General features: G+C 32.3%; 1 protein-coding gene across 1 annotated transcript in view; it reads right to left on the reverse strand.

Moving 5' to 3' along the window:
- Positions 1–1,879: 1,879 nt before the first annotated feature.
- Positions 1,880–26,573, reverse strand: part of LOC142340368 (uncharacterized) — a 162,282-nt gene continuing 137,588 nt past the window's right edge. The window contains exons 15-18 of the mRNA XM_075390944.1: positions 12,792–12,916; positions 6,590–7,316; positions 3,709–3,796; positions 1,880–2,109 (exon numbers count right to left, since the gene is read on the reverse strand). Coding sequence (XP_075247059.1) covers positions 2,012–2,109; positions 3,709–3,796; positions 6,590–7,316; positions 12,792–12,916 — 1,038 coding nt within the window. The 3' untranslated portion in view covers positions 1,880–2,011. The remainder of the gene's footprint in view (positions 2,110–3,708; positions 3,797–6,589; positions 7,317–12,791; positions 12,917–26,573) is intronic.

Below are 26,573 nucleotides of genomic sequence, written 5' to 3' on the forward strand. Positions count from 1 at the left end.
CAAAGAAAACATTATTCAAATGCAACACTACCGTGTATTGCCTAATACTGTTGACTAGGCGATGGCGTTTGACTCACTGTCACTAATAAAATGCGTACTAACTGAAAAATAAGAAATTTTCTAGGCCGCTCTTCAAAGCGGCAACTCTAAAACTAAAAGACTACGAAAAAGCGAATATTATTCTTCTCCACGAAGGGCCTAGGACTTGATTCGGAGCTAGTTATAGGCCTCGTGATTAGCACTCAAGTTGACTCTCTTTTAATCACGTACGAGCCTAGAGGTTGCTGCTGAAGTAAATCAGACCAGTCTCAAGCCAGCGCGATTTTTAGCCCCTCTAGCTTCACACAATTTTTTTTGCTTTAAAACAGCATTTTCTTCAACTTCCGCTCAGAGGAAATACAAGCAGAAATTGTAAGTTGCTACAGAACTGCGACTAAATTGAAAACCATTAGAACATCCAGCAGTAGGATGGCTCTAATTATTCGATTATTATTAAAAATTGCACCGAATTTTTCAAGCAATGAATATCCCACAAGCTGTGCTCTGTAATCTCTCAATCTTATCATAAATAATCTTAATATGTAATCATTTTATTCAGCATATGGCAGAAAATTTTGGCGTTTAGAATGCATATAGTGAGTAAGTAGTGGAACTTATTCTAGCACTTATATAGGGTATCCAAACTAATATCTTTTAGCTCTAGTGTGGTAATTAAGATTAGGTTAAAAAAATCCCTTCCACATCAGAGTTAAAACTATCAAGGGATCAACAATTATCAACGGACAGATCAAATGATTTAAGCGCTGAATCCACGAGTACAATCTTTGAGAGGCTAAAAAATATTAAGACTGAAGAGTGAGGTTAAAAAATAAGAAAAATACAAAACTTGATATAATTTATTTCGCTTATGCTTAATTTTACAATCTTTAAGTACTAATTTTTGGTAAATCATCGGATTATTTTTATTTTGATTGTGCTCTGAAATTCATTGTGATGGGCGAATTATTAAACTTCTAGAATGAATGATTATCCCAGTTTGGATGTAGTGCTGGTTTATTGCTTATCTTAATCTTGTTCATATGTGATTTTTCTAGCAATAACTGATTCGTTCGTCTAAACATTTTTGCTGTTTTTTGAGACAGCCAAGGTACTGTATTTCCGCGCTACGACGATATAGATACTAAGAGCCTAATTAAACTGATTTTGCTACGGGTCATAGTTTTTGTGTAACATCGGCATAACTTCGAAATCTCTAAACAAAAACAAACATTCGACAAATAGGGTTAAGATCCTTATAATAAATCAGGTATTCTTAATTTTTTTCTAAATACACCATTTCCTAAGTTAACTGTCTGTTTGCTACTTTGTTATTTTTTTTCCTGTCGTTTTCAATTTTAGCATAGCTCACAAAAATTACCAAGCATTGAAACTAAGACGTAAGAACGCCAAGTGTGAGTTTCAAGCTCAGAAGGTAGAAAATGTTTTAGCGGGTAATTTACTTTATTTAATTGAACGGATTTTCTTTATATTTTTGCCAACCATTAGCAAGCAACTTTGAATTCAATCTCCAATTCAAGCTGATTTTTGCCCACCTCTCTAACACAGCCTCAGAATTTTGGACTCACGATTTATACAGTCTGCCAGACAGATAACAAAATAACACTGAAAATGGCCTGTGTGAAGGATTTTTAAGAGAGGAAAGGCCAGATAGTCAGTTTCAAAAAATGAGAGGGGGTAAACGAGCAGTGACAGGGCTACATGTGCAAAGACAGAGAGGAGAATGAAAGGAGACGGGGCGTCATGATTTAAGTAAAATTATCGCATCTTCTCGAGAAAATGCGAAGGTTAATCAAAAGTTTAAGCCTGCTAAATAAAAGAAAAGTGTCAGATTGATTTATTTACTGTTGTCGTCAATAGTTTATGTCAAAGTGGTATAAATGAATGAGCTTGTCATTATAAATAGCACCATTATTAATTTGAGTTTAATTTGTCTTGGGTTGTTAAATTAACTTTATACATAGTAGAGTGCATTCTTGCGCCTACTGGAGTTGGATTTGCTTAATAGCTTGGTCGAGTTTTCTCCGTTCACTGTCGAGATTGTGGTGGGGGCTAAAATTAAACAGGTCCTGTTAAAAATAGATCAATTCCACGAGCTTATGATATATCAATCCAAGAAACAAGAAATTGTCCGTTTCCTGACCAATTGAGAACAACTGTTCTGGACAATATACCCACTTGGAGAGACCTGCGGTCCATATTGGTCCACCCAGTCGAAAAATAATGGATAATTTATAAATATTTATAAATTTTATGAAAATAATGGATAATTTATAAAGATTTATAAATTGGTAGATAATAATGTAAAATTTATAAAAATTTATAAATTTTTCAACGAACGATTTTCAGTGTTTTTTACAAATTTTCTTTAACTCACGCAAAGGCCTTTTGCATTTCACTTGTAATTGGAGCCAATTTTGTTCTTTATTTCATTGTTTGATAATTCAAAAAAATGCATATTTCAATGTTTAACAATTCGAAAAAAAAGCAAAAAAGTGCTCCAATCTCAATAGGGTGGGCATTTCTAATTAGCTTGTTTTGCGTTTTTCGTTTAACCAGAAGAATCTTGACTGAGCGGGATATTTAAATTTGGAGCACTTTTTTTGCATTTTTTTTAAATTCTCATGTTATTTGTACTGTTTTTGTTTTTAAAACTTTCTTTTTCACTGAAATTATATATTTGAACACTTCATTTTTAATTTTAGTTTTCTTGCAATCAGTATTTTTTAGAGCTGAGTTTAGCGGAGATTCTTTTTTTTCGGGCGACAAAAAATTTTGTTCGAATTTATAAATTATACAAAATTTTATAAAGATTTTATAAACTAATCCAAAAGTTTACAATTAATTTATAAAATAATCCAAATATTTATAAATAATTTATAAAATAATGCAAAGATTTACAAATAATTTATAAAATAATGCAAAAATTGCAAAAAAAGCTATAAATATTTATAAAAATGATGCATCTTTTTTGCAAATGTTTATAAACAAATTTATAAATTTTTATAAATTATCCATTATTTTTCGACTGGGGCAGTTAACACTATTCATCATTAATAAATTTGAGCAGGAACAGCTCCGCCTCTGTGCTCCCCATGCACATGCAAAATGACTACTAGCCGACAATGTCAGGCACGGATTTATTGCACGGTGAAAATCGGATAGCGGATGCCAAACTTTTAGAAAGAAAGAAGGTAAAGAAAGTAATGGTTACGCGCACGAAACGCGCACGTTTTAAAATGACGAAAGTCAACGGAATTCAACTTCTGGCATTTTAACTTCTGGCACTGCAGACCTTCGGCATTTTAAAATGTGCACGTGAGTGTTTTAAGTATTATAATTATAGAGAATGCGGGTGCAAGGCAAAATTTGATTAATATTGTTCGGGCGCTCCGCGTCGAGTATTACACGTGCACAGATGCGTCTGATTGATTTGCATGTCAATAAGAAGTTCATTTTTATCTAATAAGACTTTTGCTCTTTTTTTCAATTTGTAGATATAAAACCTGGGATCGTTTGGAGTATTTTGTTGTTTTGCAGGCCATTACGATGTTGCTGTCACTGGAAAAACACTACAAATAAGCTTGCAACAAACAACCAATTGTTTTCGTTTGTTCCCTGTGACACTATAAATAATGTTGATTAACTAACTTTTGAATACTCCAGCCCTCTGTTTGGAGTAGATGCGAGTAGCCTTTCCAATCAGGGGACCCTGCAACGGCGCTCCTTTCTGCACTCCCTGAACACAACCAACATGTCTCTTATGAAACAGCAATTCTTCACAAACATTCAAAGTGTTCTTTTTAAAAATCCACAGGATACAGACAAAGGTTGTCAGCCTTCACTTAGATGGCTTCAAACTATCCACAAAAGCACAATGAAAACCCTAATCCAAAATTGTTGTTTTTAAACGTTTAAAACTGTCACAGTCCAACACCACCACCCCCCCCCCCATCGCAGTCCTATATAGCTGAAATTTAGGCACCCCCAAAAATTGATGTTTGGCTCCCTTCTGAACAGGTTACGTACTTTCATAACTACGTGCCCCGTATAATACATCAAAAACCATATTTGCAACATTTTCCATGAAAAAAAGTAGTACATCTCATTACAAAGCCCGTAACTCCAAAAGATGGAGAAAGAACAGGTTATTGGGAGATAAATCCTTGGCAGACAAATCCTGGGAGGACTAAATGCCTACTCACTCGCAACAATTCAAATGCATACATAGTGTTTAAACACATACCAATGGGGTTTGCCTAATTTAATGGAGGGGGGGGGGGGGGGTAGGGGAAAAGATCCTAACGATCTTAAGGAGAATTTTCAATAAATTTACCAATATTTAAGAATTTGCACAATCGTTTTTCTGTGAAGTCAGTTTGAAATGCCAAAAAACTCAAAATTTCGCATGGGGGAAAACCGACAATCGTTACTTTCTGCGTTCAAAACCATACATGCCAAACAAACCGATTATACCGTTCTTTTATTGTTTTTCTGGTCTTCCGGAATAGGGAAAAAAGCCCAAATTTAAGTTACTATTTTAAAACATAGCCGGCAGATTGCCAGAAAATAGCCACCGTTGACGCGCTAGACGCACATCGGGATTGAAACAGAAAGAAAAAAGATAGAAATTGAGAATTTGTTTTCCTAAGTTTCAACAACTGTTCTAATTCCCTGTGCAGTTTGTTAGACTCTAAACCTATACTTATTTCAGCTTCTAAATTGAAGGGTATTAAGTTTAATACTAATATCAACTAGCAATCGCTCTAATGAACTTTGATAACCTAATGCACCTAATGACCGGGTTTTATCAGTTTATCTCGTTATTTTTTTTTGCTCTTTTGACATTGACAGTATTCGCTACATTGCGTAATTCAATGCGTGAAAAAATTTAAAACCCATTCAGTTTAAACAGTGAGTAAAGTATGTCTGAAGTCAAATGTGAGAATTGGACTTATGTAAAACAAAAAACGTGATCAAAATGTAAAGCGACTTAAAAAAGGAGAGCGCTAAATAATAGCGGTTTGAGAGGCTGACGGCGGCTATTAAACATAAACCGACTAACGTCAGATGAATTGCTCTAGAACGACACACAGGGGCAATTGATTTCAGAGGGGTTTTTTACATTTAGAAAAAAATGACCCCACGGTGTTTCGAACTCCAAGACATCCAGGGTGGCAGTCTGACCCTTTAACCAGTCCATGACACAGGCCTCCATGACATCAATCCAAAATCTTTTTCACTCAGCTAAAAAGGTTTTGCTTCCTTTCCACTCACAATAGCTTTTACCAACGGACTTAAATCAGAACGAGAGCAACTTAAGAGTCTGAAAAATGAAGAACTAAAGTGAGAAAAAATCACTTACGAAGTCAAAAAATGTTCTAGAACAAAATCTGCCAGGCAAAAACATTAAATTTTTAAACATAGCCGGGAGAATGCTGGAATAGCTGCGAAAGATTAGAGTTGCGTGCCGTATAATAGAGATAGAAACAGATACAGATCTAAAGTGAAAAAAAATTACGCCGGTCAAAAAACAGTCGACGATAAATTAATGAAGTGTGTTAAAAATCATTCCGCAGAAGCCTTTTATTGTGTGCCTTCACTGCACATATGAGTTCCTTTGACTTTAAACTAATTGAAACTAAACTGAGGTTTTAAAGTGCAAAAGTAATTTTTATTGAGTGAGGTAGGTTACGTATAATCAAAATCCAATCACGCAAATGAACTTAAATCTTTTGCTAGACAGAGAATGAGAAATGACGTCACACGTGCAAACGCTGTTGGTGAGAGGAAGAAGTAATTCGGAAAATTTGACTTTATCAGCTTTGCTGTGTGACCAAATGTAAAATGAAAAAGAGCATCAGACGACGAAACAAAAAAACGTAGCAGGATAAGTCCTGACGTACAAATTAAAGAATTTTCATTGACTAAACGCAAACTAGACCTAGAAAAGACTATGAGTGAATTGGGAAAACCCTTCCAAAAAATCAGATGACAAATTTAAAAGAAAACAGAAAACCAATGTCAAAATGCCGCATGTGAATAAAAAACATCTAGCGAGAACGCGAATTTCTGTTCAAACACCGTTTTTTCACCCTACTTTAAAATTAGAGCGAAAAAAGTCATGCAGCAAAACCGCTCGCTTTCTCGCTCCACTTCCTATTTCGGCGTGACCAAAATCACGACTCCAATTTGACTTCAAAAATCATGAGAATGTGTGAACACATCTTAAAAAAAAGACAGCGACCCAATACAATTCAAATTCTTTGAGTTTAAAAAAAAAGCAAGAGTACCACAATATAGCTCCGCTCAGCTTACAGTTTCGCAGCTATAAAAAGACGTTGACAATAATTGCTTCAGCATTAGTTCGAGATCGATTAATCATTTGAGCAAGTTTTTTAATTGAACATCAGAAATTCTTCCTATTCACGATATCTGCAATCAAACTACAAATTGTTCTCTGTTCTCGAGAGCACTGCTTTTATTTGCACTTACGCAAAAAAAAACAGTTATCGGTATTTTAATATCTCACCTCAAATCTATTGGGCAAACCAGTAGTAGTGGTAGTCAAAACTGAATTGGCGAGCCTATTAGGCCTTATACCCTCAGCGGGTGCTGTGTCTGAGTAGCGAATCATCGGTTTTCTCTCTTCGTCCATCGCAGCCCAAACTTTGCTCTTCGGAGTCTCAACAACAACACTCGTCTCCACTAAAGTCATATCTGAACTGCTATTCTTTGACTCTGAAGATGACGGCGGACTTGGATTGTTATTTTGTTTGTTTTTGTTGTAACTGTGTTGTGACGAATGTTTTATTGCTCCATTTCGGGATAAACTGTTTCTTTTCAGAGCTTTTGATGAATTTTTCTGAATATTTTTTGTTTGTGATTCATTTTGATGACTTTTGAGGAAATCCGGACTGTTATTGTGAGTTAAGACAACCTGTTTAACACTGCTATTGTTGTCGTTTGCATTATTTGTGATTTTAAGACCTTGTCTCCGGTCTTCTTTTTCTTCTTTTTGTGTTTTTGTTGGTTTGGATGTTGTCACTGAATTACTGGATGTGATTCCTGAGAATATTCTTGACTTTTTTCGACCACTTTGGTTAATGGGCTGGTGTTTTGTAGAGCTGAGGTTGCTTGATGATATCTTGTCTGAATTCCTGCTGATCTGTTTCAGTTTGCTTTTGTTAGTGGAATTTTTTTGGATGTCATCAGAGTTAAAATTTGTTGATTCAGTAGCTCTGGAAGGTTGCAAAGTGCTAAAACAAAAAAAAATAATTTTAAAATAAAGTAAATGTTTTTTTTTTTAAAAATATAATTTGCAGACGTGCGTATTTTTAGTGTACAATAATATCGGAATACGAGCAAAACTATCCAGTAATTCAACTGTTCGAAAAAACTACAGATAATGGATTAGAATTTGACAAAAAAACATACCCGGCAGATTGCCGGAAAATAGCCGCCGTTGATTCCAATAAGCATGATTGGGATTGAACAAATAGAATATATTGAAAAAAAAAAGATTTTTGTACAAAAATATTTTTTAAGTCCGATTTATTTTGATGGCATTTCGTAGTTGAACATACTTCTGTTTCTTAGAGAGAGGCTACAGGGGCTACTATCAACACCAATACGCATTAGAGGTGGTAACTAAGACTTATAGGAACGACGTTCAAATAGCGGGCATCTAAAATTGGGCTTTATGGGTTTATCCCGTTTCTATTTCTGACTTCAATTTTTTATACCGACTCGGTTCATTTTGAATTGCTTTGCTTAGCAACTGATGTTCAAATTCACTTTTAGCAGAATGAGAGAAGAGAGAAACTAGCCTAGAGAAGTCAAAAAGATTTCACGCAAAATGTCGAAAAAGCGGCAAAATGGTAAAGCCAAAAAAAGTTTGACGAAGTAAAAAAAATACGAGCGCAATAATAGCCGGCTGAGAAGATGAGGGCGGCTTTTAATAAATACGTTCAATTTCGCAACAAAACTGCGTTCCAAGATACAAGAAATTTTCTTTAGTAGTATGGTTTACCATTTAAAATCGAGAAAACAATTGTAACGAAAGATGAAATCATACAAAACACTAAAATACAAAGACAATCTTATTTTCAATATTGTCTTGGCTCATAGCTGTAAATAATGTAGCATCCAACTTACAACAAAATTGCAAGTAAACAAAAGCTCAAAAAGTGAGTATAATCATTCAAATGAGCACTTTGAAGAAAAACTGATTCATCAAATTCAAAAGCATAAACTATGAGCAATGTGGGTTCTATGTCAAAAGCATTATAAGGAGAGTAAAATTAGGGACCTTTTGAGTTGCGACATCGCAGTCTATTAATTACTTGCAATCCTGTGCTCTTCACTGAGCCAACAGGTCCCCCTGCGATAGTCTTTCAAGCTCCATATCATCTAATAAGTTTCAACCAAGCTCCCGCTGCAGTCATGTGAAAACTTACTGCAAAAATGTTTGGTAGTTTTGAAATAGCGAGAAAGAAGTAGTTATAAGAAAAGACAAAAATTTTTCAGATAATCAAACTTTTAATTGTTTGTGGTACAAACTGGAAGCACCATAATTTCACATTGATTTGTGAAATTAAGACGCGCAGAAACTTTTAAGAAAACTCTTAATCAGCTGATTTGCAGAACATTTTATTCCACAGATATTTTTCTGGACAATTGTTCTCGTTCCTTTATTTTTAGTGCTCTTAATTTTTTGGAAATGAAGTGATATTGACTCATGTCGTTTTTCTGTTCATAAACGTGAACAACCAATGTCAAAGTCATTGCTATCAAATGAGAGGTAATTAAATCTTGTTATTGACCACTCAGCTGATATATATTGAGCAGTGAGACTACATTCAGTGTATTACTTTTAATTGACTGCTAGTGACGCCAGCCTTTTTTGAATCAAAATGCTATTAATTATCGTGCGCAATTAAGATAAGCTGTTTAAAGTTCTGAATGTGAGCAATTGAGATAAAAAAAACAGGATCGTGAACTCAAATTCAAGTCCGTAAGAAAAGTTCATTTTCTTCTCAGTTTTAGTTCCACGTCACTGTCGGCATGGGAAAAACGAGTTGCAAGTACTCAATTTTGTTGAGTTGTGCTGTATTATTTCAGGCCTTCAACTTGACCATGCCTTTTTTGCCATCCATCTGACAATTTTCAGTTTTATTTTTGTATAAGAGCATTACGAGCATCTACCGGTACCGAAAAAAATCTACATTCAACGAAAGTTAATGACACTTTCAGGTGCCGACTTCCGTTCAATGCGGAAAATGCCTAAATTTTGTAAAAAGGGGTTTCCACAAAGCATTTTTAAGAGCCTTGAAAGGAAAAACAGGATGAAATAAATGTGCCATGTATATACGTAAAATGTATTACTCGAGAAAAACGTATTAACATAGGAAAAGTGAAACGTGGAATAGGAATGATAAACATAGCTGGCAGATTGCCAGAAAATAGCGGCAATAGCTTCGTAGATCTGCAGTCTAAAAAAACAGTAAAAAAGACAGATCAAAAAATTGTCTTTTCATTGAAGCCTGATACGGTACATTTTGATTAAAAATCTGACTCATTTGGCCTTATCTCTTTGAATTAAAGTAAATAAAAGTCAGTTTGGAGGTGAGGAAGTCATTTTTGAGAGTGAGGTAAGTCCAAAAATTTAATCACGCGAATGAATTTTTTTTTTCAATTAGGAATCTGAATAATTCATTTCTGCTTCTACTGCTCTCAAATTTCAATGAGAGCGAGACACAATAAATTGGCCTTATCTCCTTGAATTGAAGTAAAGAAAAATTATTTCAGTAGTTAAAAAGTCATTATTGAGAGAAGTAAGTCATGTTTGATCAAAGATTTTAAGCACGCGAATGAACAAAAAACTCGCTCCACTAAGAGAGAAAATGACGTCACGCACGCACTTCAGTTAAAATTGCATGAACGAATGAACAAAAAGTAGATTTGAAGTGGTTGTGACGTCATATGGTCGTAACAAAATCTTGACCACGAAATAAAAAACATAGCAGGACAAGTCCTGAAGCACAATTCAAAGAATTTTCATTGACCTAACAGAAAACTAGACCTAGAACGGACAAAGAGTTAATTGGGAAAACCATGTCTAAAAAAATCAGATCAAAAATTGAAAAAAACGTTAAAGTCAAAGTGAAATTGCCGCATGTGAACAAAATACCACTAGCGAGAAAGCAAATTTTTGTTGAACCACCGTTTTCTCACTCTACTTTAAAATTAGAGCGAAAAATTTTCACGCCGCAAAATCACTCGCTTTTTTGTTCCACTTCCTGTTTCGGCGTGACCAAAATCACCACTCCAATTTGACTTCAAAAATCATGAAAATGTGTGAACCGATCTTAAAAAAAAACATAGCCGAAAGAATTCCGGAAGCAACTCCAAGCGTCAAAACTTCACTAGAAAACCGCAGTTGTAGCGGAAGCCACTGCCTTTCGTATTAAAACATTAACTCACTGCCTCTCCAGGTCTGCTCTAAAAATTGGTGAAACTTAAATCACTGTCCCCAAGAGAAAAATGCAGCAAAACTTTATATTATTGAAAACGTATGGTAACGTTAAAAAATCGGAAATAATTAAGTTGGTCAAATAACTGATAGTCTGAAAAAGCTGACAAGGTTATCAATTGCCCTCAAATAATTCATGGTTCTAATCTGAAAAAGATAGCGAAAGCAAACGGCAGATAATAATCTTAGAATCTAAATTAAATCTTTCAAAAAAGAAAGCTTAAATTTAGGAATCAGAAAACACCTATAATTACACTTCTAATCACTGCAATTAAGACAGAAAACAACACACACTTGTTCCTTGTTGTACATATGCTAGACAACAAGATTTCATAGTAAACTGATCATAGAAAAGTCATAACCACCAGAAGATATTCAAAGGCAGAAAAATCGTTTAAATTAATACCAAGGCCGGCAGAAAGTTGCAGTAAATAGTCATAAGTGAAAATTTTGGAAAAGACTTGCTATCGAACCCTCAGTTCTGCCGTATGTTGAATGAAATCAACTGCAAACCAAAGAAACGACAAAAATTTAAGAAAAAGCTGAAATCAATCATTTTTAACAACTGAAAAAATCAATATACCAAAAATAAATGTAGGTGTCAGGACAAATACAGAATGATACTAACTAGAATGTGAAGAATTTGGTCAAAATATAAGGAAAAACCTATCAAAAAGACATTCTTGATTTTGGAAAGTTGAAAATCAGTATAAAAAGTTCAAGAAAAACGAATACATTTCATTGTTCAGCACTCAAGGCAAAGAAAAGATAACTAGTCATCCGATACAAAGATCTATCCTCCTGACGAGAACAAAAAATAGGAAAATGCAGAATTCCTAAATACGAAACATTGAAACATTTTGCAAAAAAAATGGTCAAAAAAGTTTCAAGACTGCATTTATGAAAAAGTTTTAACTGTTTTTCAAAAACTTAACGCCAAAAAATGATTGAATTTTTATTGAAACGAAATTAAAGTCCCTCATGTTGCACAAAAAGACTATTTCTAGCATTTAAAACCCAAATACAAACAAAAAAACTGACGAAAATCGGAAGAAAACTAGCAAAATCGGATTAGCATACGTACAATTTTATAAAACAAAATTTCATCGAGGTAGGAGGAGGCTTTGAGTATATGAATTATCAAAGAGAAGTTGCACTATTAACTGATATTTGACAAAAAGACGGTTAAAAGATCCAAAAATAAAGAAATTATTAGAAAAAAGCCAAAAATAACTAAAAAATTAAGAAATTTGTGCCAATTTTCCACTTGAAAGGCATTTTCAGGCTCTGCAAAACACTGCGGCATCAATTATCGAGGTTGGCATTTCAATATAGTATCGAATAAAATTTATTTCTACAAGAAACCAAATTAATAGCAAAAAATAGGGCCACTTAGACGAAAAAACGGCTAAAAACGGTTATCTATATGTGCCATTCAGTCAAAAACTACTTTTCAAAGTCAAAAAGTCATTCACTAAACGCAGCGGATGATCAAAAAACTTCTCTCGGTTAGCGAAAATCTGTTCACCAAGACAGCTTTTCTCACTTTCGCTTTTAGGTCAAAATGCCGCGTGAACAAATCTACTTCCTGTAAAAAAAAAGACCGAGAGAAAACCAATACTCCTCTTCGAGTCGTAAAAAGACAGCGCCTCAATACAATTTAAATTCTTTGAATTGTAAAAAACCAAGAGAAGACCAATAATAGCCCCAGCTATCGCTCTGCGGCTATTAATGAAAACGAGTAAATTTAGTCAAAAATTTGGTACCGGTACACGCCCGTAATGGAGCAAGGCGATGACGACTTCTTGAAAAATTAACTTCATTGTACCTCATTTTGTACGTCAGTTTAAGAGTTGAAAATGCTATTAATTAATACTACATTAAGCCGTGAGTTTCGAAACCAAAAAGACACACAGCGATCAAAATTGTTTAAATTTCAAACATTTAAATAAAAACACTGTAGATTTGAATCAATAGTTGATATTTTTAAAAGAAGCTATTTATGATTACTGAATGTTATTTCGACATCCCACCTAATCACCACCATTTCTTAATCATACGAAAAGGTTAATTCATTTAACCATCACAACTAATTTTGGGATTTATTTAGGGTGTAAAGTTTGAGAGGTTTAATTTGGATGAAAAGAAGTATAACTCATATTAACTGAATGACGAGTTGGGCAAAGTATAGTGAACTTACTAGAATGGAGTAGTATTAGCAGTCTGCTCCCCTCTTACAGGAGTTCCAATTCCTGTTTCCATACTCGCTCTCCTGCTCAACTCATTGTCTTCCCTCGGAAGTGTGTAGAAGTTCTCCACTGTGGACTAAAACACGACAAAATTTCATAAGCAGACTTATTTCTCTATAGGAAAAAACTAATTAAATTTGAATACATCTGATGGTAAAACTTGCATTTCGTTTGTCATATTAGTCCTCAGAACGATGGGAAATCTTCTGATTTACCACTTAAAAGTTTTACTTTGAGGTAGCTACGAACACGGGCAATCGTAACTATTCCAATCTATCAAATATTTAATTTTTCGTTGGGGTATGAAGGGAAACCTATGAGAGGAGAGCGGACAAGATCCTTGAGTATTAATTTGATAAATCAGAGTGTAGATTTGAAGAAAACGCATAGGTTCTACGTTTACAACTACCACTGAACAACAAAATGTTTTGGTCTATTGTAGTAGTGGATAAAACAGGGCTTCCAGCCACCAGTCAACTTGATCCATTTCTCCTCGTAAAAAATCGGGGAAATGGACCAGGAAGCCCTAACTGGAAGCCCTGTTTTATCCACTACTATAGTCAGCCATATTCACATTACTTTAATTCCCTTTGTTTTATCCACTATATTTCCCTTTATATTCCCTCAAAATCTACCATTTCCTGTCTCACTTAGTGCAATCCGCTAGTACAGAGTTAAGCTGGTAATTATCAATTATCAGACGGATAGTTCGGGTTCTATCCCCACCGACTCCGTTGGACGTATCCCAGATACTAGTGTAACTAGAGAGACCGTGTAAAAAGCACGTAAACCAACTTGCGAAATATGTGAAGCCACTTCGTGGATAGACTTGAACAAAAATTGAAAAAAAAATTGAAAAAAATTTTTTCATATGTTCCCTAATCAATGTTTAATCAATCTAAAGCTAAAATTTTCTGTCTCACTTGGCGTAGTGATTAAATCCTCGAGTCTAGTTAAGTTGCTTTAGCAAACGGAAGGTTTGGGGTTCCTTCCTCACTGTCTCCAGTGAACGTCCTCCGACTTTGATGAATTGCTATGAAACTACGTGAGATAAAAAAAGCCAAGTTCACAGTTCTTAAAAAGGATCAGTGAAACTGCTTCGCAGATGATCCCTGCTGTGAGACTGTATATGGGACACACTGTGATGGGTATACAGTCAAAAACACTGAGATTGGTGGAAACACAGTGATTAGTGTTTCTTCATTGTAACTAGTGAGACTGTGTAACCACTTCGTGGATAATCTGCACAAAACCAGCTTAACTCTAAATTTTTTTATTAAATCTTTTGACATATTCTTTGAACCTATCTTTGGTATGTGTGCATCTATATCTGTTAAGATAGATGCATAATCTGCATCTTCCATACCTAAACCTATAGAAAGAAATATGCTTATAAACTTTAAACATATTACACTCTAGATATTGATCCGGATTATCATAATGTATTCCTAAATGTTTCATATAATCTTTTACTTTAACTATATCTTTGCATATATAACAACAATATTCTAATTCTTTGCAACCAGTACAACATTCTCTCCAATGCTTATTTTTACACTCATCACACTTCATTTTTCATTTCCGAAAAATTATTTTTTGCAAAATTTTCCCTAATAAAATACACAATGTCTCACTCAATTGATAGCAATGTAAACTTCTGCGACGTCTGTGATTTATCTTTTGAAGCAAAGAAGGATTTATACAGGCATCAATCAAATGATTCTAAACATAAAGAATTGTTAAAAAAATGTTTGGTTCTGATGATGAAGCCCCAATCGATGTTAAACCCAAAGCTGAAAAGGTTATACCCCCATCATCCCAACCCATACCTGAAAACATGGAGAGAGTGTATGACTCAGAAGAAGAATATTACTTCCTCAGACCTAAGCCCCAAACTGAGAGTAAGTCTAAAACTGAGAGTAAGTCTCAAACTGAGAGTAAGCTTAAAATGAGAGAAGCCTAAAACTGAGAGTATATCTAAAGATAACACCAAAGATTTTATTGAAACTAAACCCATCAATAAACCTAAAACTAAAACAGAAGATAGTATCTGCAGCAGAATTAAGAATGAATGTAAAGAATGTCATGCAGAAATTAAAAATAAAATAGCCCTAACTACTCACTCATATAGTCATAATCGCAAGTATCTAGAAAAAAACAGAATACTTCAATAAAAACTCTAGCCAGAAAATGAAAGAATTTTATATTACTGATAAAGCCGGAAATTACATTGAAGATATAGATGAAGCTATTAATAACTCTTTAGAAGAAAATAAAAACTGTTACCAATTTTGTTAGGTTACGAGTTTTAAATATAATATCACAGCCGAGTGTGAGTACAAGAAGAGAAACAAAGAAGAAGTTAATACTATTAAAATATTTTTCACCACTGACTATTTTATTAACAACTCAATATATGAAAATGGAGACTTCAAACAATGGCAAAAATTTGAAAAGGAGATATATGAAGGCTATGGCTATGACTTTGAGATTCTCAGATTAAGAAGTATTCAGATAAATATTGAACCAACTAAAGCATCTATTGGTAGTTATATAGATTTACCCCCCGATCTCAAAAACTCTAAATCAATATTAAATATACGTAGTTATCAATACAATCGCTTGCAACTAACTATTACTGCTTGGCTACATCCTGCCATGGACCATGCAACACGTGAAAGTAAATAACAGAATAAACTAATTGCACCAAGACAACAATATGAAGATGACTTCGGCTATATATTAAGAATACAAATTATATAATATTAATATTACGATATGCACACCTTGTGGCAATGGTTACATTGAATTGCTTAAAACAGTGAATGATTTTAATAAAGACAGAAAAGATGTAAGATTACTAATTTGGGGGCAACACTGTGCCCTAATTAAAAACAAAGAAACCTTGTTAGATCTACCGAATAAAATGAACAATAAATTCTTTTACAGCAATAGATGTACATATTGGTTTAACTCTCAAATTAAATACGACAACCATATATGTAGCCACTCATTCAAACCAGAAATTGTTTGTCCTTAGAAGAAGAAAACACTTTTATAAATGAACATATGCGTCAGATTATAAAAAAAATATAACTGCTGATATAGAATGTTGCATTGTTGAGGTCTCAACTAATGACTGTAAATATGTAATAGCTCAACACATACCAATAAGTGTGGGTTACATCTGGCAAGGCAATTTCAAATACTACTTTGGTCTACACTTCATCAAAAGATTTGCTAGAGATCTATTAGAAATAGAAACAGAGAATAATTTCAAGATAAACAAACCAATAATATTTAATAAAGATGAATTATATCACGAAACCAATAACACTTGTCATATATGCAGCAAAACATGCATTATTAAAGTAAGAGATCACTGTCATGAAACTGGTAAATATAGAAGAACAGCATGTAGAAAGCGTAATCTAAGATACAAACAACAAAACTTCATTCCCATAATATTCCATAATGGCTCTGGTTATGAATTCAATCTACTATATAATGAACTCTTTAAACAGAATAATGAAAAAATCCTGCCATGGACCATGCAACACTTGAAAGTAAATAACAGAATAAACTAATTGCACCAAGACAACAATATGAAGATGACTTCGGCTATATATTAAGAATACAAATTATATAATATTAATATTACGATATGCACAACTTGTGGCAATGGTTACATTGAATTGCTTAAAACAGTGAATGATTTTAATAAAGACAGAAAAGATGTAAGATTACTAATTTGGGGGCAACACTGTGCCCTAATTAAAAACAAAGAAACCTTGTTAGATCTACCGAATAAAATGAACAATAAATTCTTTTACAGCAATAGATGTACATATTGGTTTAACTCTCAAATTAAATACGACAACCATATATGTAGCCACTCATTCAAACCAGAAATTGTTTGTCCTTAGAAGAAGAAAACACTTTTATAAATGAACATAGGCGTCAGATTATAAAAAAATATATAACTGCTGATATAGAATGTTGCATTGTTGAGGTCTCAACTAATGACTGTAAATATGTAATAGCTCAACACATACCAATAAGTGTGGGTTACATCTGGCAAGGCAATTTCAAATACTACTTTGGTCTACACTTCATCAAAAGATTTGCTAGAGATCTATTAGAAATAGAAACAGAGAATAATTTCAAGATAAACAAACCAATAATATTTAATAAAGATGAATTATATCACGAAACCAATAACACTTGTCATATATGCAGCAAAACATGCATTATTAAAGTAAGAGATCACTGTCATGAAACTGGTAAATATAGAAGAACAGCATGTAGAAAGCGTAATCTAAGATACAAACAACAAAACTTCATTCCCATAATATTCCATAATGGCTCTGGTTATGAATTCAATCTACTATATAATGAACTCTTTAAACAGAATAATGAAAAAAAAAGTAGATAACATACCACTAGCTGCAGGTAAATCTAAGATGTTTAGCATCGGTTGTCTTGAACTCTTAGATAGTTATAACTTGTTAGCAATGCCTCTAGATCAAATGGCAAAAATATACGGGTGTAAAACTAAAACATTATATTCAAATGAATGCTTTATTAAATGACTATGTTGGTGGAACTATCAATGGTAGCAAAGCTACCTATGATAATCTTATAGGTAATCTAAAAATAGAAGACTTCAAATCCTCACTATCTAATAAATTACCAACAGAAGAAGAAGTCGATAACTTTAATAAAGACAACAGCCATAAAATTGGCAAAGATCTAATTATAGAGTATTTACATGAATGAATATTTCAAATTAAGAATGAAAGAGTTCGGTCTCAACCCTCTACACTATGTTAGTCTCCCGGGTTATAGTTTTGATTGTTGGTTAATGTCAAGTGGTGTTACATTTGATACATTACAAGATAAACAAATGCTAGGTGATTTTATTGAAGCAAAGAGAGGTGGTTTATGTGGTATAATGGGTGACAGATATATTAATAATGGTAAAAGTAATGCTAAGGGTAATAGTAATAGTAATGGCAAAAGTAATGGCATTGGCAATGACAATGACAATGACAAGGACAGTGGTAAGACCATATGGTACATAGACCCAAACAACCTATTCGGCTATGCAATGATGCAGAAGCTACCCTATAAGGACTTTGAGTACTCTGTCACATCTCTAGACACTATACTAAACACAGCAGATGGTAGTGGTCATGGTTACTATATAGTTTGTGATATTAATTATACTAATAGTTGTAAAGATAGAACAGAGCAACAAGCACAAATGCCTAATAAAAGAAAGATAAATGATAATGAATTAGGCTATAGAGAAAGAGATGGATGCAAGGCAAGGTCAGAGAAATTAATCTTGGATCAAAAGAACAAAACCGAATATAAGGTTCATTATAGGATGTTAAAGTTAAGATGGGTGTAAAAGTAACTGAGATTCATAGAGTAATTAAACTTAAACAAGATTACATATATAGAGACTTATTCAAAACAATACTAATAAAAAAGCAACAGCTAAAACTGAAGTGGAAAAGGATGTAAGGAAAATAATGAACAACTCACTATATGGAAGAATGTGCATGAATCCTCTACACTTCCTTCAAAGTAAGTTCTTACATGATGAAGAAAAGATAATTAAAAGCATAAGTAAACCAACAATTAAAAATATAACTAGATATAAAGATTACAGCAAAATTGAATAAATAAAGAAAAAATTAGAATATGATTCTCAAGTATATGTAGGTGTTACTATATTAGAATAAATTAAATTACACATGTATGATGTATTCTATAATTTTCTCCAACCATCTCTCAAAGATCTACAACTGCATTATACGGATAGTGATAGTTTTGTATTAAGCTTTTGCGAGGTTTATGTTGACAATGAACATTTGGATCTGTCCAATCTCGAACCACCAATCAAAACTAATAATAAATTTCCAGGTAAATTCAAACATGAATTGGGAAGTAGAATAATAGAAGAGTTTATAGCTCTGTCACCAAAGACATATAGTTTTAAAGATTATCCAAATAAAACTAAAGAGAAAGGAATAAAGATTTGTAACAATGCTAAACATGAGGAGTATTATAACGCATTAATGTATAACATACAGAGACCTGTAGATGAATGCAGAATACAACAAATTGGTGATAACATAACAACAACAAAAACAAGAAAGATTAGTCTAAACGCATTTGATGATAAAAGATTCTATGTAAATAATATTAAAAGCTATCCTCATGATGAAAATCTATATTTATTCAAAAAACATTCAATAAAAAAGATTAGTACTACTCCAATAGAGCTATTGATGAAGTTAGGGTTAGATGCAAGTAATGAATCATTAACCTGTGAAACAGCTTCGCTGATAAATAGTATTCTAGAAGTAACTATTCAGGATGATAAAAAAATAATTGAAGCTGCTATTAAATTATATAATAATCTTTGAATATGAAAGTAATTAGTAGTTATTATAATTATAGATCTGATTCAAACATAGTACAATATTGTTTTTGTTTTATAGATCTAATTCACGCATATTATATTATTATTTTTCAAAAAATAAAAAATGGCTAAGCTAGATAGTTTCATAGAATTAACTACACTGAAAAAACTAAACAGAAGAAATAGATTAGAAGACAAGTTAAGACAACAAGAATATTATGGTGACATAGAAGGGTTATTTGATCTTTTAACTAGAGCTTTAAATAATAATAGCGAAGCATGGCAGGCCCATAGCGAAGCATGGCAGGCCCAAAATGAAACAATGCAAGCTCTTCAAATCAAAACTTTAGCCGCATTAGACAGTAATACTAATGCTTTAAAGAGTCTAGGGCACCATCAACAATGCAACTTTCTTGATGAGCGAGATGCTCTCTTAACACCCACACCTGATCCACCCGTAACATTAAAAGATGATAGAGGCGTAGTGTTAGCTGTAGAAAATAATTTGATTGATATTTTGATACAAATGAGTAAACAAACAAATAAACAATTTGAATTAATATCAGTTGATCCATATTCAAACAAATTTAAAATAAATGGTCTAGATGTAACTCTAGTACCTGATGGTATAAAAATTAAAGGAAAAGTCTATGATTTTTCCTAGGGCTTTGCTCTGTTTATTACTAGTAAAGATGTAAAAGGTGTAATGTACCGAAAGAGATATAAAAGGTGATGAAAACAAAATAAAACAATTTCTAAAGGATATTGGTTATAAACAAGGAAGAGATACAAAAAGAAATAGATCAAAACTTATAAGAAAAATGTTGTCTAGTATCGGTGAAACCACTTCTGAGGTTATATCAATAACAACCTCCAGTGAAGATGAAATATATCGACGTGATACTAGTGATTATGAAAAAGGGGCAATAGGAAAAGAAGAAGGAGAGGAACAAACTGATTACGAGGCTGATAAACAAATAGAAGCTAGTGGTCTTAGCAAAACAGACCCGAATAGTTCAATAGAAAGATTAGAAGCACTTATACTAGAAATGAAAGCTGGGCTTGATGGATTATATGATGAAATGTTAAATACATCTAAACAACTATTATCTATGAATATTATTAATCAAGAGCAATTAGAAAATTTTGTTTTTAATTATGGTAAATGAGCAAAGCTATGACTGCGTCCCTCAGGGAACTTGCTTCGCGGATGAGTAAGCCTAGAACTACGCCCATCGGGGAACTTGCTTTGCAGATAAAGAAACAACAATACACAATTAAAACTAAACAAAAAATACTAGCTAATGAAGTATTTGGTCGCCAAATCACAAAGTTTAGAAGAGAAAGAATAATACCATTAAATGAAGATGAAACATGGTCAGCTGATTTAATTGGTAAGTCATTTCTAAGTAAATACAATAAAAATTATAAGTTTATATTAACTGTTATAAATATATTCACAAAATATGCATGGGCTATTTCCTGGAAGAATAAATCTGGTTTATCTATAACTAATGGCTTTAAAATAGTATTAGATGAAAGTCCACAAGGTGATTTTCAAGATCGAAAGCATGAAATATTATGGGTAGATAAGGGTAGTGAGTTTCACAATAAAACATTTAAATCTTTAATTAAAGAATTTGAAATCGAATTATATTCTACTTAGAGTGATTTAAAGGCTCTGTTTTACAAAGAGATTTAATAGAACATTATTACAGATAAATAATTAACCAATGTTCATCAATGGCGATGGTAATTGGGTAGATATTTTAAATTATGCAGTAATAATTTATAACAATAACATTCACTCTACTATTAATATGACACCGGTTGATGCTTCTAATAATCCCGATAAGGTTAAATACTATGTTAAATATACCAAAACAACACCGAAAAAAGTTGGTGATTATGTCAGGAATGCTGACAAACGTAACATTTTCTCAAAGGTTACACTTCTAATTGGAATAGAGAATTATTTAAAGTTAATGAAGTTCTAACCAACATCATACAGAATAGAAGATATGAACAGAGATATAATAGAAGGTAAATACTATAAACAGGAATTATTAAAATCTGAGTTTGATTTTGAATCTAATAATAAGGTTTTGGAATCGTTAAATATCGACCTCCGGTCAGCTACAAAGTAGATCAGGGAACCTGCTTCGCAGATAGTTTTTTTCTGTAAACAAATACAAAGATGACAAGAAATAGATTTAACCAAACGAAAAATCAAGGGGTATCATCAATCAGCTCCGCTGACCGTTGGCACAACTTAACACTAATTAAAAACCACGGGTTGTTCTTAGAAGATAACAATAACATTGACATGAAAGATACTTATAAAATTACAAAGGTACACCCCCATAGAAGAAAAAGATAAAGTTAAAAAAGAGTATTTTGACAATAACTTATTATCTTCTAATAAAAATTGATATCTTAAGTAGAAATATAACTGAACTAAGGAAAGGTGATTTTAATAAGGTTACAACTAAAACATTACAACTAAACAAAATAAAAGTTAAAGAGTTTATTAAATCAGCAAATGAAGTTACAAATACTGTTAACTTTTTTAATAAGGTTGATACTATCTCGAAGTATAATCAACTTAAAAAAATAAGAATTTGTTAATAACAATTTTAATCAGAATATTTCTAACATTCACCTAGATGATATGTTCACTACTGGTCTAAGGGGAATTAAAGAAAGTAATGAAAAGACTAATTCTTTTATAGATGAAGACCTTATAAAGAATAAAAAGACAATAGTACAATATAATAGCTGTATTACTAGAAAGTAAACTTCTTGACAACAAAGAACAAGCAAGACTACAGATGCATTATGATTTTGATCAAGAAGATATAATGAAAGATACTGAGAGGTATTTTACAACTGAAAATGAGTCAACCATCATCACCGAGTGAGAGATTACTTTACCCAAACTTGACAACCATTGGTGAAACCACTTCACATATTAATGAAAAAAACATAAACGATAAAATCCTAGTTAATAATAAAATTTAATAATAAAATTAACATTATAAAAGATATTAGATATTGTTATGAAACTGAAACTAATAACTATAATAAGAAGTTGAGTAGATATAAAAATTACTTTAACATTGCTGAGATAACAGTAACATTAATTTCATCTATAGCAACAACTGCAACATCAACATCAGTTGCATTAACAGGCATAGGATTACCTTATTCTATAACAACAGCTTTTGCTACAACAACTGTTTGTGGTTCATTATCAAAAACAATTAATACTAAAATCAGAACAAAAATTATAAAGTATTCACAAATGTATATTTTAAGTAAACAGTTTAGTGATAAGTTTAATAAACTATATGCAAAATCAATGAATCACAATAAAATAGATAATGACGAATATAATGAAATAGTCAAGGTATACGAAAAATATAAGTAGAATAAGAAAAGTAAATTGAGTATTTTTTAAACTCAGGGTATTAGTGTTTACTTATAATAAAATATTTAGTAATAATAATATTAGTATTAATATCTACCATTAGATGTATCTAGTCATAGACTTACACTTCACTTATAGTCATATTGATAGTCAAAGTCATAGACTGACAATTATAGTTATAGCTATAGTCTTAGTCATAGTCACAGTCATAGTCATGTGCGAAGCAGTTCCTGATAAACAAAGTTATGTAATAAACTCTAATATAACTAATCATCTCTTGTTTGTACCTAAATATAACCATCTACCTTTCTGTATTACTCTTATACCTTCACCAGTAGTTGCAAATTTAATTAAATCAGGTGTAGCTGATAAAGCAGCTCTTGGGTTTCTACTTGCAGTTGCATTTCCTATTTTACTTGCTGTTTCTAATGCTCTTACTGAATTATTAGGGTCTTACTGGTTTATTAGCAACTTTTTTTTCCAAAGTTAACTGTTGCTCTATCAACACTTTTAAAGAAATCTTTCAAAGCTTCTGCTTCTATTGTTGCATCAGATACTGTCATTGAGTTATTTCTTCTACACTTAACATCATTACCTTTTAACATCTTAGTTCCTTTAGATGTGAGAATCCCTCTTATAATATTATTACCACTATAATGTCTACCACCAACACAGTGAAAATTAGTTTCAAACTTACTAAAGTTACTCATATTTATATATAAAAAATAATGGAAGTTAAAAAGTATTATCCCCTTGTTGTTAAGGCATTAGCTAACTAAGACTAAGCCTAAGGCTAAACCTAAACCATTGCCTAAGGCTAAGACAAAACCCAAGCCTAAGGCTAAACTTGAAGCTAGAGCTTTGTCTCTAGAGAATGAAAAGAAACTAGATATTATTTATGCTAAAGGTTTTATTAAGACTAGTAAGAAATAAAATATAGCTATGACAAGAGCTACAACTATAACATTGACAATGACTATAATATTGACTAGAGCTAGAAATAAAGCAATGACTATAACAATGATTATGAAGATTACTATAACATTAACTATAACTAAGATATAATATCAACCATCTTATTACCATCACTATTGACACTGATAACCTTTCTAGTTGAAACTAATGCATGACAAATAACATCTGCAACTGCAGCACTAAAATTAAAATTAACTTGTATTGGTTGTGGACCAATATGATCATTTTGATATCTAGCGCCAAATACATATATTCTATAACTACTTTTGAATGTTCTATGATTTATATATTGTTTAATATTATGAGGTAACCCATTAAACTCATTATTAAAATTAACAATCTCTTTACACGCCTAATTATAAATATTGGTACCATAATTATTATTCATTCCATCCTCGGGATAAAATTCACTACCAATCTTACAATAACATTCAGTAACATTCAATATATCAAATGTACTTGCATCATGAGGTTGTTCATGAACATTCATACCACTTTCCATACCTGGATCAAATAAGAAATTAGTGGCATTGGGCACATTCTTGTAAAATGTCTTTTTTTCATAATAATAAAATCAATTTTATTCCTTTTATTTAATCCTTTCTGTACAATAATTCCATTATCATTACTAGGATCAATACTAGGTACACACCATGATATATCTCTAATTTCTATATTACCATCAATAGCTACTGCACCGGCACCAGCACCAACTCTAAATAAATCTCTACCATTATTATTTCTTTTTAATATTAGTTTAAATCCTAGTCCATGTATAATCTTTTCTAAATCATTCAGAAAACCGAATAGATCACTCATCTTAACCATCATATACATATGATCTCGTGCTGCAGCAGCATGATCAATTTTGAGCTGAATACACCACCAGCATCATTTGATACAACAAACTCTATCTCTAGATATGAATCATGCAATTTTAAATGATTCTCTTCTCTACTGAGTATGATATTATTTTTAGTATAAACTATATTCATTGTTGCTAGATTACTTGGCTTATATTTAATATTCTTACTTTTGTGTATATGATTATTATCACCATAAGTTGTATCCAAATTAAACTCCATTTTTATAATTTAAAAATGACAGATAAATTAATTCTATATGAACTACAAAAGATACGTGAAACTCTAACTAAAACTAAAAAAGAACACACACTTAACTTTAGAATGATAAAATCAACAGCAAAGTTAAACTTTACTGAACCTATACTTAACTCATCAAAATTAGGTTTACTTAGATTATCTGTTTTTAATTCGGTGTTTAATGTGAATAGAAGGAACAATCAATTCTTATATGATACCCAAGGTGAAACATGGTCAGATACCCGTATTTTAGATCCTATAACAAGTGCATATGAATTGATCGAAATAGCAGAATTAATTAAAGAAGAAACTAATGGTAATGTTATAATAGAACCCGAAAAGAATATAATGAAAAGTTTAATGGAAACAAAACAAGGTGCAATTAACTTTGACATAGAAAATTCAATTGCCCCATTACTGGGCTTTAGAAAAATAGTATATGAACAAGGTAAATATACATCTCAAAAGACTATTGATTTTATGGGTTTTGGTACTATTAACATCCATTGTAATGTTATATCTGATGTTAAAGATAATGACAATAACACAGACATACTCTTTACTTTTACTCTAACGTAACCACCAGGTTACTTGATAAATATTATACCAACTAATATCTTATATCAAAATGTAACAAAGGATAGAATAGAATATATTGAATTTCATATTAAAGATAAGCATGGAAGACCTATAGACTTTAATGGAGATGTGTTGAGTTTTACTTTACATCTGATTTAGTTATAGACTTATTCTTAGACTTATACTTAGACTTATAGACTTGGACTTATACTTGTACTTATACTTATACTTAGACTTATATTTAGACTTATACTTCGACTTATACTTAAACCTATGCTTAGACTTATATTCAGCCATGGTGAAACATGGGCAAAGCCCTATAAATATTAATGAACTATATAACTCTCCAATCCCAGTTAATTCTTATGTTGAGATTTATCAATGATAATGTAATTATAAGGCCCGGACCACACATTTTCACATATATCACTAAAATCATTATAACTAAGTTGAGATCCAGTAAAGTGATCATAATATATAGCAGTGACGGCTTTGCCTGTTTGTTCAAAGAAAATAAATAGATTACAATTCTCTCTAACATTCTGTCTATCTGCCGAGAATATATTTTGTTTAAGATATATCATATCACAATCTTCATGTCTAGCTCTACAAACGTATTCATTAATAATTGTTTCCTTAGCTATAACATAATCAAATATCACGAGTTTCTTTTTATCTTTTGGTAGTTTATCGGGGTGGGGTAATTCGTTTATATCCTTAATAAACACAATATATTTATACTCTAAATCATTATATTGATTACCAGTAGGACCAATGATATATCATCTATCAGATTGTATGTCGGGTATAAACAGATTCTTTAATAAGACTGTCTTACCACACTCACTAGGACCAGATATTATGCATCTGAGGTTTTATGGGAAGGGGACATAGACCGTTATATTCCTATCAGTTATCCATGATTGTAGACTTCCATTAACATCGATCAATAATTTAGATGAGGGGGCAGAGGTGGAAGCGCCTTTACTATTTACTGGTGTACCAATCCTTGATACTTTTAGGGAAGGGGCCCCTGAGACCATTGGTTAAACAAGGCCCGCCCTTGGGGAACCAAGACCGGAGGTGCTTCCACATCCACATCAACAACCACATTGTGAACAGGGTTTATCTCTTTGTTTTGTTGGGGAAGGGCTAGCCTTGTTACAACAACCAAGGACTTCGTCCCTTTCAAGAGCCTTCGATCACACTG

This window comes from Convolutriloba macropyga, chromosome 5 (genome assembly GCF_964194025.1).
Source record: "Convolutriloba macropyga chromosome 5, txConMacr16.3, whole genome shotgun sequence".
In the NCBI taxonomy this organism is placed as follows: Eukaryota; Metazoa; Xenacoelomorpha; order Acoela; family Convolutidae; genus Convolutriloba; species Convolutriloba macropyga.